Genomic DNA, 14,190 nt, shown 5'->3' with positions numbered 1-14,190 from the left:
AGATCTTAAAAACCACATTAGTTTATTTGCCCACGAAGGGGGCTTTTTCACAAAGGAACAAACGAGGCACAACATATCCATCTAATTAAGGGAAGTCATCCGTGGCTTTGCCAAATCAGAGTCTCTCCTCTTAATTCACTGCTTTCTTTTCTAATGGGAAAGTTTTTAGTTTGCAGCTAGCCAGCACATTGATCAGAGTGTTCTGTAACACCTCTCACAGCGGGCAAGATTAGCAAGTTTGGTTCTCAGTTCACACACTTGAGGTGAGCCACTCCACAGAGCTAATGAACACTGTCAAAAGGGCCTTGAAAAATGAAATGTTAAAATTTCAAATTGTCAGTGGAGTGAGAAGAAAACTTAAGATGCGTCTATTTAAGATTAAGTACAGAGAATCTAATTTTCCACTGTCTGCACCATAGGCAGCCATTTACATCTATGGAAAGCAAAGGCTGCGTGGGAATAATTTTACACTAAATTAGCTTGAATTCATTTTTCACTCTTTTGAACACCTATTTCATACAGCTGTAAATAAGTATTCAGGGTGCAACACAGTGGAGAGTTCGGCTCTAAGACTATCGTTATTCAAAACTTGAAGCACAGTGGTGGGGTGAGGTAAACCCACCACCCAAGAATACAAAGGAATTACTGTGAATAGGAATCATTGTATTTTTTCTTTAAATATAATATAAAAAATTGCTCATCGAGTTTATTAGATAAATATTGTTCAAAAATAGGATCCAATAGTGAAGTCAGCCACAAAACGACCGTTAATTTAAATAACAAGATTTGGGCCACAAACTGTAAAATCTGCATTTATAATGGAGATTGCCTATCTCCTAGAACTGGAAGGGACCTTGCAATGTCATTGAGTCCAGTCCCCTGCCTTTGCAGCAGGACCAAGTACCATCCCTGATGAATTTTTGCCCCAAAATGGCCTCTGCAAGGATTAAACTCACAACCCTGGGTTTAGCAGGCCAATGCTCAAACCACTAAGCTATCCCTCCCCCCTTCTGTCATATACTTTCTAATAATGATGTGTGTATATTCTATAGAATTGTGCAATATATTTTACAAAATGGATCCTTGAATAAGTTTTCCTGGGGGAAAGGGGGGTGGGGTCCTGTTAGACAATCTAGAGACTAATAGTGTGACTAATAATGTGAATTCCCATAATGACTAGTAGTGTGAATTCCCTGCATTTCCAGAGAACTCATTTGTACTCTTTGGCAATTAAAAGACAATAATTTTTCACCGTTCTATATTAGAAATACATGTGCATGAGATATAGATATGATGTCCTATATGATCTGTTATAGGATATCTCATGCATTATTAACCTGTAATTTAATTAATTGCTTTTAACATTTACTCACTTGAAACCAAGGAAAAGCCATTGGAGCCAGACCCAGGAGAGCAGCATAATGATAATAGTGATGGGGATGCAAAGTATAAACCAGGATCCAAAATTGATGCACTGGCAATCTGGGTAGCGTCTGAATGAAAATAAAATAGACTTAGGTTAGGTATTGCACAAGGAACCAAGCCATAGAAGAAGTATCACTAGTGTCTGCCACATCAGAAATACTCAGGGAAGGCTGCTGCTTTCAGCTGTTTCCAGTAGAGCAGGAGACTTCAGCCAGAGGCTGTCAATGGCCTGCTCTGACCTCACTATCCCATCTCATCTCATGATGATGATAGCCATTAAAGTAATGCACTGCTTGTACCTCTGCATCCAACCCTCATGTCATGCACACTAAATATGAGAGCAGCCACTGAAGACCCCGTTGCTCCCTGGGTTAAAAGGAGTAAGAATCTAATCTGGGATAAAGGAGAAGGAGGTTCCTCGTGGCTGTGGGTGATGATGGTGGTGGAGGAGGAAGAGCCATTAGGACTCTGGGGAAGTGGAGGAGGAGAAGAGCCTTCCTCTGAGAAAGGGTAGTGATGGGGACTTTAGGCCTCTACGATGAACAATTAAGATGGGAAGGCAAGGATTGCAGAGAAAATGGCCAATGCACATTTAGTATCAACTAGGGGGCTGTGCCCCCTTCTTGCTATGCTTACCAAGCCCCCTCTCTTTGGGGATAGGCAGCCCTGGCTCTCCCCCTGGTCACTCAGGAGGGCCAGGGCTGGGGTCACACTAGCCCCGGTCTCTTGTTCCTCCCTCCAACTGCTGGGAAGGGCCAGGGCCGGGGGAGGGCCAGTCCCAGTCTCTTTCTCCCTTCACCCCAACCACTGGGGAGAGCCAGGCCAATGCTGGGGCAGTTATAGCTCTCCCTCTGTCCACTGGGTTGGGGAGGGCCTGGGCTGAGGGGGAGCCAACCCCCACTCTTCCTTCTGGTCGCTGGGGAGGGCCGGGCTGAGGCTGCGGCAGCTATGGGTTTCTCCCTGGCCACTGGGGAGGGGAGGACTGGGCTGGGGCATCCCAGCTCTCCACATGGCCCCTGGGAAGGACCAGGCTGGCAGTAGGTGGGGCTTAGTTCCAGTGGACACAGAGTGACGTGATGATGTCACTCTGTCATCATGCAGGAATTTTTTTTATATATATATATAGAGAGAGAGAGATGATAATGCCTCATAAAACATCCAAAAACATTTGCTGGGTTGGAGCCTCTGGGGAAAATAGGTGACGCTCATGATCTGATTGGGGCCCTATTTTATCTGAGTTCTCCATGCAGATTTTCAGGTAAAAGGGACACCCAGCCTGTAGACATATAAGGAAAGTAAAATTATGGTGGGATTTTCTGGAAGACAAGGAGATGGAGAGAAACTTGGGAAAGGGGTAAAACAGCAAATGTTTTTTTAAACCTTTTCCCTTGTGAACAACATTTTTTGCCCCCTCAAGTTCTATCTACAGAACCTTTGACTCCATATAGAGCAGACTGTGCACTACAGGGGCAGTTTCTTGTTATGAGGGTGAGAGGGAAAGGACATTAGAAAATTCAGTCAGAGGCTATAACAATTCTTTACACTTGAATCTGCTGTATTCCAATCATTTTAAAGGAAAGCCTCTGGTAATGTTAAAATTGGTCTTTGGGGCAGGAAACATTATCTATAGTGCTGTGCAAATTTAGAGGACCATGTCTTTTTAATTATAATTTTAATTTCATTTCATTATAATAGTAATAATAAAAAATAGATCCTGTCATTATAATGCCATCTGGGAGTAATCCAAAATGTCTGACTGCTTCTTGAGATTAAAGTTCCAATCTTAAACTGTAACTAGTGCTGGGAGAGCGATGTCTGAACTCATTGCTGTCATGGAACATGAATTAAAATCAGACAAGGAAAGATAGTACATTATTATACATACTCTTTTGACTAAGTGGCTGTTTATTTCTTATTAAATGATTGAATACACTCTCTAAAACATACCCAATTCTTGGACAGTATGTAACTGACTTTACTATTACAATGACTCTGTTTCACAATTTCTCCAATGTTTTGATGTAGCACTTATCACCCTGGTACCTGATTTATGCTCACATTAGTTAGCAATTTTTGCCAGGAAGAACAAGTTCTTAATCTTATATTACAGGACAAGTTCTGCTCTTGGTTATTAATTTACTGGGGTCAAATTGCAGTGTGACTTTGGGGATATTTGAGCGAATACTTATGTAGTTCTAGTAACCTGAAAATTAAGTTACCTAATCATTAGTCCTCTGTCAAGTATTGCTCAGAAAGACTGTTTGATGAATTAGAATTTTAAGATTATGCTAATTAATGTAATATGTTGACCTTAACAATGACATAGGTTGGATTGTCCCATTGATGCAATCTTGCCTTTGCACAAAGATGGACTAGATAATCTTTTATAATAGCTTTTTTCCATCTCTAACTTCTGTGATACGCTGTAATAGGGATCCTATATTAAAATGACCTATGCCCTCAGTTTAGAAAACAAAATTCCCTTCCTTCCAAGGGAGGCTATTACTTAGTAATGTGCTTTTGTTATTTTTTGAATATTTTTAAGAATTTATATGATTATTTCTGAATAAGGCTTAATTCTGCCCTGTGGAGTTTATATATGGGTCAAAGTCAATTTCCTCAATAGATTTCTGATAATCTAGGGCAATTTTAGTTGGCTCCACTGAAGGAAAATAGAGGTGTCCCTCTTCAGGATCATTCCTGTCCAGTTATAGGGGCAAGAATCAACCTTCCCTATAGCACCATTTCCAGCTGCCCCTTATATAGGATGTGACATTTGCAGTTGGGTAAGAAGTAACATCATCCCTAGCTGGAACACCCTTTCTGTGGTTTACTTCTGCATTTGGAAACCTGCCTTAAAAGTGAGTCTTGGGACAGTCACCAGCTGAGGATTCCTTGCATTTGGGAGCCAAGGGATCTGAGGGGCTCCAACGCCTGCACACTCATCCTGTGGATCTGGCAGGTAGTGGAAAGTTCTCTTTACTTGCAAATTCAGTGCATTTGATATTGTCATCAGTGAGACACATTGAATATAGAACTCTCAATACAATTTTAACTGTACTGTAATGAAGTAGCCAACTCTAGAACCCTGAATACGGATGGAAGACTCCTTGTAAGACAGAATCACCCTGTTCTTGACTTTTCTACACCAGTATAATGCAAAGATCTGCAGGTCATACTTGTGGGGTAATTCAATTAGATCCCAACAGGATATAAATGCATTTGGAGCCTCTCTTAGCGCAGAGGGAACTAGGCATTTGGACACAAGCGTTTGCACTGAAAACCCTGGGAATGGCCAAGCTTATGCTGAGGAAAAAGTATTAAATGTATGTTCAGTAAATGCTCTGAAGGATGTAATACTGGATTATGTACAGTGTGGTCCTAGGATGGAAGGGGAACAATGCTATTTACAGCCTTGAAAAAACTAAACGTCTAAGGAGGAGCTGGAAGAGAGACTTTGAGCTGTTTTCCTTCTAGTTTCCCAAGGAGATGAAAGAGGATAATGCCTGTCCCTTGCTCCCAGAGCCTTGGGGACCTGTTAGGTTTCTGGAAGAAATTGTTGCCTCACTGAATCAAGTAAATGATTATCCATTATATGCATTTAGCAGTTCCTACAGATTTCTGGAACTGCTAAGAGTCCCAGCCTAAAGATTTACAAAGGTCTTTCCTGCATGCCCCAGTAACATTCAGCATAGCTCTGTGAATGAAGAGCTAGATTGTAATGTCAAAATCTACCCTGGGAATGGGAGAGCATGTAGGTTTTTTTGCCCTATGAGCAGACTGCCCCACAATTACCATTTTAATTTGATCCCTGCTTTCCCCATTGCTCTATAGGAGAAGTAATCTGCAGCAGGCCTTATTCTAGTGCAATTTGCTATCCCCTTGGTACCAATGCAGCTATGGTGGCCACTGTATTGTGGGGTAAGAGCCCCTCCACTCCCTTCCACACCCACTCTTTCCTGATCACTGGTATAGGAAGCGTAGCAGCTGCCCGTCAGTGGCTACTCTCCCCTCTGCTTTGCTATGGGTGTTACAAGTAGTAAGATCAGGGGAATAAAACAATTTTAAGCCTCCTTATTTCTTTGCCTAAGTATGCAGTAAGGGTCATACACTGGTTCCGAATGAGAAGGGTTTCAGATAGTTTTGTTGGATCTTATATTCCACACAGCGTACTTATGCATGCTTTCAGAGCTGTTTCAATGCTGGAAGATCATTATTTAACAAACTCTTATTGTTAGAAAAATAGTATACATCTGTGGAGTATGATGCATGCTGTTAGAATCATTGGAAGAGACCTCAGGAGGTCATCAAGTCCAATTCCCTGCTAAAAGCAGGACCAACCCCAATTAAATCATCCCAGCTAGGACTTTGTCAAGCCAGGACTTAAAAACCTCTATTGATGGAGATTCCACCACCTCCCTAGGTAACCCCTTCGAGTGCTTCACCACCGTCCTAGTGAAATTGTTTTTCCTAATAGCCAACCTAGACCTCCCCCACTTGCAACTTGAGACCACTGCTCCTCTTTCTGGCATCTGTCAGCACTGAGAATAGCCTCTCTCCAGTCTCTTTGGACTTCCCCTTCCCCTTCAGGTAATTGAAAGCTGCTGATGGAACAATGAAGAATGGAAGTCACACATGCTCTATGGCAGGGGTGGGGAACCTGCAGAAAAATCAGTTGGGGTCCACACACAAGTAAGAAGCAAAATAAACAAAAACAAGCCCTCACTCACTTGGCTCCTGACTGAGAAGGAGAAAGACACTTCCCACATTCCCCTCTCACACCAGAGCCTGGGGGGGCCCAGGTTAGTAGATTTTGTATGCTCCAGCCTCATGGGGTGGATGGGAGAGGAGGGGCTGGAGTGCCAGTGTGGGCTCCCCAATATGGGGGGGGGAGCCCTGAGCCTCAGGGACTGGATCTAGGCAATCCGGGGGCTGCATCCGGCCCCCAGGCCTTAGGTTCTCTGCCCATGCTCTATGGCAAACTTACCCACCTACCTTCCTACTTTAGTACTGGAGCTGCTCTTAAAACATTGTATAATTGTTTTATGTGTTTATTTTTAGTAATGGCAAACATATCCGATGATATCATTCCTGCTGCAAATGTTCAATTTTCAGTTATACCAGTTTTTACGAAACACAGGGGCAATTGGACATTATACCTAGTACTTACAAATCCTATTAGATAACAAGAGAACTTTAGAACACAAAGTAAAACTGACACAATGATCACTGACCTCACTCAGAGAGATGCCAAATAGTATCAGGAGGATAAAATGATGCTTTAGAATTTAGCTTCAATTCTATTTAGCAATAAGCAACAGCTTGGTAGGGCCAGATATCATGCCGTTGCTTTCTGGTATTTATATTGAGTAGTACCTAACTCCTTGAATAAATCTGTTTCAATGGGAACATGAATATAGTAAATTATTGTTCACTTTGGGGAAGGATGGCAGAATCTGGCCATAATTTTGGTTCTGTGGGATGAGTCTTTGCAACCTTTCTCAATGCAACTACATGTATACAACTCAGACATCGTTCTGGAATTTCATTGTATGTCTTATGGGAAAAGAACAAAGTATAATGCCAGGCATTATAATAAGTATAATGTATAATGCCAGGCATTGCCAATTCATAGTACATATAAAGCTTCAGACTATAACACACTTGGGGGGAACCAGTTAAGAGTACAAAAAGGAGGATTTTGACTTCCGGGCAGGGCCGGCTCAAGCCATTCCTGTGCCCTGGGCAGCGGGTGCGTGATGCATGCGCAGCTCTGCCCCTGGGTGTATGGTGCATGCACCCCCCCGGCGCACTGCACACCTTACAGCTGCCATCAAGCGCCCCCCCATAGGTTAGCGACCCGACTAGCCCCCTCCTCCCCCTTAATCCGGCCCTGCTTCTGGGTAACAGGTATGGAAATAACTTGATATGTCTTCTTACGTATTGAACTGCTCAGCAAAAATCAAATTTGTTGATGTTCCGGTGATTGTAGTCAGCCCTCCAATGGTAGAAGAATAAGCAATGCACAAACACATCACTTTGCACATCATGTGGTCTTTCTGGTTTCTGTATCTCCTTCCAGTCTCAGCTGGGGGCAGATTCTGCTCAATAAGAATACATATTGATTAATGTATAAGAAGGGTTCATCTGATATTATAAACTCTCTATAAAAACCAGTGCCTTTAAGAAGCAATCAGCTTTCAGGATTTCCCAGCATTATATAATACTGTTTTATCTGCTAGGAGTATTTCATATGCTGTATATGCTGGTGTCTAGGACTTTGGTTAGGGCCCTAACCACAGTCTATTTAGGTCAGTTTCACAGTCATCAGATTTTAAAAATGATAAATGTCATGATTTCAGCTATTTAAATCTGAAATTTTGTGGTATTGTAATTGTAGGGGTCCTTACCCACAAAGGAATGGGGGAAGGGTTTGCAAGATTTTTGTAGGGGAGGTTATGGTAGTGATACTCTTACTTCTGCGCTGCTGCCTGAAAAGCTGGGCCTTCAGTCAGAAGCTGTCACTCTCTGCATGCCCAGCTCTGAAGGCAGAAGTGCAGAAGCAAGGGTGGCATATGTGCTTATCTTTATGTGTGGGAGTAATTAGACTGAAGTCAATGGGACTACCCAAGTGTGCAATGTTAAGCAATATATGGACATTTGCAGGGGTGGGGCTCTAGTTTGTACCCTAATCCAAGATCATATATATCTCTGAACTGATTTGTCAGCATTTGAAATAGTGACAATGTTAGATAGTGACAATGTTACATAGAACCAAGTACAATGTACATTCAAATAAATGAAGTAACAATAATAAAAACTGCATGTCATCTCTCTCTCGCTATCTATATGTACATATAAAAATCAACTAAATATAAAAATCAACTAAATTAAATGTGTAGGTTAAAATTACGTTAACGTGTACTAATTGTAAGATTTTTTTCCTCAAAATATTCATATCTTAAATACCTTTTCTTTTTCAATCTTGCAGACAGTGTGACCTTCATCACTGCTGGATCTGGAAAACAAATCCTTAGTGTAATAAAAGAACTATTTTGCTTAAACAAATTATTAAAATCTGAATGATGAAATCCATAATGTTTACCCATTAGCGTCTTTTGTTTTTTCTTTCCACTCACTAGCTTCAGATTCACTAATACTTTCTGTAAAATATTAGTGGAAAGATAAAATGCTTCAATTTAGCTAGTCATTGCCAACTGAGAATGAGGGCAGATGAGTATCAAAATTGTATGCACAGGCTCACTGACAGGGAGCAAAGGAGGCAGTTGCCCCGGGACCTGGGAAATCAAAAGGACCCGATGCTCCCAGCTGACACCACTTCCACAGAAGTGGTGGCAGCTGAATCCACAGGTCCTTTAAATTGTTGTCAAAGTGTTGCGTGACATGCCCCAGGCAGCTCTGAGGGCTGTGTAGGGTCAGCACAGTGGTGAGCAGGAGGCAACCTCCAGCTCCTCCCCTTCTGCCAAGGCCTCGCCCCTTACAGGAGCACGGAGCCATCCCTCCCCTTGCTCACCGACCCAGCAAGTCTGTCACCCCCCTGTCTATGCATACCATCAAGTTCCAATGCCTCATTGGCGGCTCCAGATGCATAATTCATCTCTAAGGCATCAACTTCTGCTTCAGCACCCATGATCTGCTGAGCTACAGCCTCTACAATTGGCATCACCATAGCAGCCGAAGAGGTATTGCTAAGCCACATAGACAAGAAGCCACAGCTAACCATGAAACCCAGTGTAAGCCTGAAATGAAAAACCCTTCAGTCTACTACTGTTCTATTAATCTCTGCAATCAGCATCCAATTTAATATAAAAGGAAAACATTTTCAGTATAAAGACGGGACTGTAAACACCAGTGTTATGGGCTGTTAATTCGATTGTAATTTTTTAATATATAAAAGAAAAGTTATTCACACAAATCTGTGACATTGTGTACAGATTAAATATAGAATTGAAACAAGAGCAATGTTATTTACTTCTGGTGTCCTCATTGAGTTGTACAATACATGATTCAGGATATCATGACCCATCAGACTGCTACAAGCTGAAATGGAACCTTTAAGGGCTGTACCACCTCAGTCTATTATTTTGTCATATTTTATGAGCTGCCTAAGAAAGGTTGGATGTGGTTAGTACTCAGAACAGGGGTCCTCTAGGTAGACATCTAGATGCTGTGGCAGCCTGGAGGCAGCCTGGACTGTGTAATTCTTCCTGGGACCCTACATATGTACAAAGCTGCTAGCCAGTGGGGCTGTGGCATCACTGCTATTTCTGCTTGAGCTAAATAGATCCAAGCTAGCTTGAAGATGTCTCCGTAGGCTGCAGTCACACTTCTGAGAGCAGTGTATATATGGACATGTACCATCAGCTCTGATCCCATGTTCCTAGATGGGATTAAGGGTCACTTCACTTGCAATACATGCTGTCGTTCAAAGGAAAGATAAAGACAGATCACATCCACTGTTACTGAAGCTTGTTTTGGCACTGATGTCACTTACAGTGGTTTTACACAGATGTAACTGTTGACTTCATTGGAGTTACTCTTTTACCGCCACTGAAAGTAAATCAGAAACTGGTGCCTTATGTCACTTTCTGTAGCAGCAGATGTGTTAAACACAGCATCATGAACAAAATTTAATTGGGAATTTATCAAGAGTTTACCTACATTTTGTTCATAATTTTAAATTAATAGAGCCTGCTTTACTTCCTGTCTTAACTGGTTGCATATTATTGAGTCCAGTTTAACGGTGGACATGTTTCATGGTAAGAGGCACCAGCAGTTCAACAGTGGGTAAACTGAAATGAATGAATATAATTTTGTGCCATCAGTTAGTAAAGGTTGCAAAGCATTGTGGATCTTTCTTGGATGAAAAGTGTGACCTAAATTAAAAGGATTACTGAACTCAGGAGAAGGAGGTTTCTATATTAAATATAAAAATAATATGAGTATTTTAAAAAAGTTAAAATGACTTCAATGGCATTTCTCTCCTGAATGACTAACAACATCATTTTCATTTAAAAATAGAACTACAAAAAAGTCATTGAGATAAATTCAGGCCCTGGGCAGGTAGATGCTCTCTCGGTCGGTATCTCTGCCCATTTTTAATAGCACTGATAATACAGAGTTTTACTGGCTTTTCTGTAGAACTTGCTAATTTATAGTCTGTTCTAAAACACTGGAATGACACTCATGGTCCTGATAGGTCTTTAGATTAGATAGGACATGTCCTAACCTATGCAACCTCAATTTTTCCTACTCTATTAGTATCTCAAATGATACTTTGGGTATGTCTACACTAGCCCCTTCATTCGAACTAGGGAAGCTAGTGAGGGTGACCGAAATTGCAAAGCAAGCACGGGATTTAAATATCCTGCGCTTCATTAGCGTGTTCCCGGGAGTTCACCATTTTGGAAATTGACTAGCCCAGAAGAACTACACGCAGCAGAGAAGGGTGATTCCGAAATAAACCCCTTACTTCGAATTACCAGTTAAACCTCAAGTTAAAACCTCAGGTAAGGGGTTTATTTCAGAATCACCCTTCTCTGCCACGTGTAGACACAGGCAGTTCTTCTGGGTAGTCAATTTCCAAAATGGCGACCGCCCGGGAACATGCCAATGAAGCGTGGGATATTTAAATCCCGTGCTTCATGTGCAATTTCAGTCACCCTCATTAGCCTCCCTAGTTTGAACTAGGGGGCTAATGTAGACATACCCTTTCTGTGAAATGGTGGCTGATGGCTAACAATAAAGCTAATCTCCTTTTGCAAACAACAACAACAAGAGAATCCTGTTTGCTTTAGTCACCAAATTTATCCCTTTGGGTTACCATCCTCAACTGCAAGTGAAATACAGGTTGAATCTTTCTGTCTGGGACTCTCTGGTCCAACAACATCTGTGGTCCTGGATCATGGATATTGTTGGACCAGAAAGCCCCTGACCAGAGAGTCCCAGTGGCAGAGTTGCAGAGACTGGGAGTGGAACCAGACTGGCAGGCAAGCAACCCAGAGAGCCAGTGGCCAGAATGAGCAGGCCAGTAGCCCATGGGGCAAACGGCTAAGAGCCCCACCGGCAGCCCAGGCAGGGAGCCTGACCAGCACGCTGGAGGCCAGGAGCAAAGCCTGTCCAGCGGCAGCTGAGCCAAGTATCCGGGGTCGGCAGCAGGACTGGCGGTCAAAAGGGGAACCCAACCTGGAGGCCAGCATATGCCTTGGAGAACCCTGAGGCCTGACCTCCCCTAGTCTGGAAAATTCCCTTTTTGGGGACTGGTCAGGCCCTGAGGGTGTCAGACCAGGGTGATCCAACCTGTATAGTGTGGTTGATAGCAAAGCAAAGGTTGCTTTATACCATCTCTTTGTTACATACTGGTCTTGGGGCCAACAAGGCTGTGGTTCAGTCACTAGGATAATTTAGAGCAGCCTTCAGGCTGTTCTAAGATATGCCATGCTAAGTTGCTCATGGCCCTCAGGAGCTTTTCTGGCTGCCAAAGAAAATCAAAACAGTGTAACTTGGCTAGACCTGAGGATGGAGCCTACCGTCAGTCCAGTCTGTCAAATTCTTGAGTGAAATCCTGGCTCCACTGAAGTCAATGTCAGCTACCATCAACTTAAATGAGACCAGGATTTCACCCCTTCTCTGTGCTGAGGTCAAGGCACAGTTGTAACCTGAACTCCAGGTAAGATAATGCACAGATGTGACAACTGATCATATAAAACACAGATAGACTGGTTGATCATATGATTTGGGGCTGTATACAACGTAGTGGTTACATCTCAAACTATCAAGGTTGTAGGGCTCTCGGTATTTTACTGGTGACATTGCATCCAAAATAATGTATTTGAGAAGTAAAATACACAATACAAAACAGGAGGGGGTTTAGGAAAGAACAAAATATGGCAAACCCAGCTTCCAACTGTGTGGCTTTATAGTCTCCCACAGGAACTGCTGTGGTTTGTACATGCCAGGGCAGGGCTGCTGCCTAGAGGAGTAGGGAGCTCAGTATATAGAGAATGTCCTTGTGTAGCAGTTTGCAGTGAGGATTTGAGAATTAGGCATGAGCTAGATGGGGATGAGGGTGAGGCTTGAAGAACCTCTACTACTCAGAACCTCCTCCTAAGGAGGTTGTGATTTAGCAATGGGGAGGAGGCAGGGCAGAACTGCTGCAATCCTCATAGCTTCGTTATTGCCTGTGGAAGGGCTCTACTTCCACTCTGTGGCTTGAGGGCAGGATTCCTCTCTCCATAACTGAACAGGCAGCTACCCAGCACAATCCTCAGCACAACATTCAATAATAGATTTCACCCCAAATTAAAGGACTCATGGGTGTGGGTGATTACAAAAGATTAAAATAGCTAATGTGCAAAGCTTGGCTAACCAATAAGATGGGGAGATTCAACAGGTAGGTACAAATATCTGAATGCTGAGGCAGGAATGGAATTGTTTAGAGGCCTCAAAGAAGACAGTTAAAAGTAATGGGATTAAATTGAACACAATACAATGCAAAATAGTCAGTAAAATGCAAAATAGTAGGAATATTTTTTTTTAATAGTGAAGCCTGTCAGGGAAGAGAGCAGTTATCAGAGGAAGCGGTGGAAGGCACATTAGATAAATTATTGAAAACTAGGACAGCCAAAGCTTTGGAGAATAGGAATAATTCTGCACTACCAGAAGAAAAAATTAGATGCTGTAATAGGCATTTTCCACCTCTAATATCTGATTTATTTTTGTCTGGCCTTTTAACATCTTGCTTTTAATGGCTGTTTCTTATAGTTGGCTCTAAGAATCTCATGTTCTAGGGAGCCAGACTGACAAAGCACATTTCCTATCCACACTTACTAGGATGCTGATGGAGGCCTCTACTTCACCCAGAGCCTCTTATTCAGAAGACAAGAGTAGGGTTTTCACTTCATAAAATGTCTCTGGCTCATTATCAAGAGATGAATGTGTGTTGAGTATCTTCAGTTCCTTCACTGCATCATCTTATCATGCGGAGGTTATGGCTATATTGGCACTTTTGTCAGCCAAACTTTTGTTAGGGAGGGATGTGAAAAAACCAACCCCATGACTGACAAAAGTTACACTGACCAAAATGCCAGTGTGGACAGTGCTATATCGCCGAGAAAGCATTTCCTGTCAATGTTGCTTACCGCCACTTATTGGGGCTGGTTTAATTATGCTGGCAGAAGAGCTATCTCCTATTGCATAGAGAAGCTGACAGGAGACATTTCAATGACATAACTGTAGCAGTTCAGTAGGGCAGATATAGTCTCATGAGTTGGAGAATTTCAATCCTTTTGGGTAGTTGCTGTCTTCCCAGATTATGACAAAGCAGAGTCTAATAGTACATAAAGGAGGCTCTCAATTTTATTTTTGTGAAGTATGGTTTTTCCTCCACCCTTCCTATTGTCCTCTTTACCTTAAACTGTGAACTATTGGGGGAGAAGACTGCTTTACAGTATATTTTGAAAGTGCCCAGAACACGGCAAATACTTTTGAAATACAAATTACTATAATATGCATGTGACATGACTCTTCAGTTGTGATCTTTACAATCAATCATTAAGAAATGTCATCCTTAAATGAATTCACAAATTCATCATATAGTTGTTCCAAATATTACACTGTTATTGTGAATATCAAAAGCATTAGAAATAGGATTCATTCTTATCCTGACTATTCCTATAATTAGAGTTTCAGCAAAAGAATAATGTTTTAACCATTATAGTACACTCAAAGCATTTCACACATTTT

At 42.1% G+C, this 14,190-nt stretch overlaps 1 protein-coding gene across 2 annotated transcripts in view; it reads right to left on the bottom strand.

The window, feature by feature from the left end:
- SLC13A1 (solute carrier family 13 member 1) overlaps positions 1–14,190 on the bottom strand; it is a 101,901-nt gene that overhangs the window by 24,562 nt on the left and 63,149 nt on the right. For both annotated transcript variants that reach the window (XM_006122583.3, XM_075928698.1), the window contains 5 exons: positions 8,998–9,185; positions 8,531–8,588; positions 8,395–8,443; positions 7,366–7,526; positions 1,374–1,493 (listed from right to left, as the gene is read on the bottom strand). In XM_006122583.3, coding sequence (XP_006122645.2) covers positions 1,374–1,493; positions 7,366–7,526; positions 8,395–8,443; positions 8,531–8,588; positions 8,998–9,185 — 576 coding nt within the window. The remainder of the gene's footprint in view (positions 1–1,373; positions 1,494–7,365; positions 7,527–8,394; positions 8,444–8,530; positions 8,589–8,997; positions 9,186–14,190) is intronic.

The sequence above is a fragment of the Pelodiscus sinensis genome, chromosome 1 (genome assembly GCF_049634645.1).
Source record: "Pelodiscus sinensis isolate JC-2024 chromosome 1, ASM4963464v1, whole genome shotgun sequence".
Lineage (NCBI taxonomy): Eukaryota > Metazoa > Chordata > Testudines > Trionychidae > Pelodiscus > Pelodiscus sinensis.
Note: the sequence above shows the minus strand (reverse complement) of the source record. Positions and strands in the feature narration are given on the sequence as shown.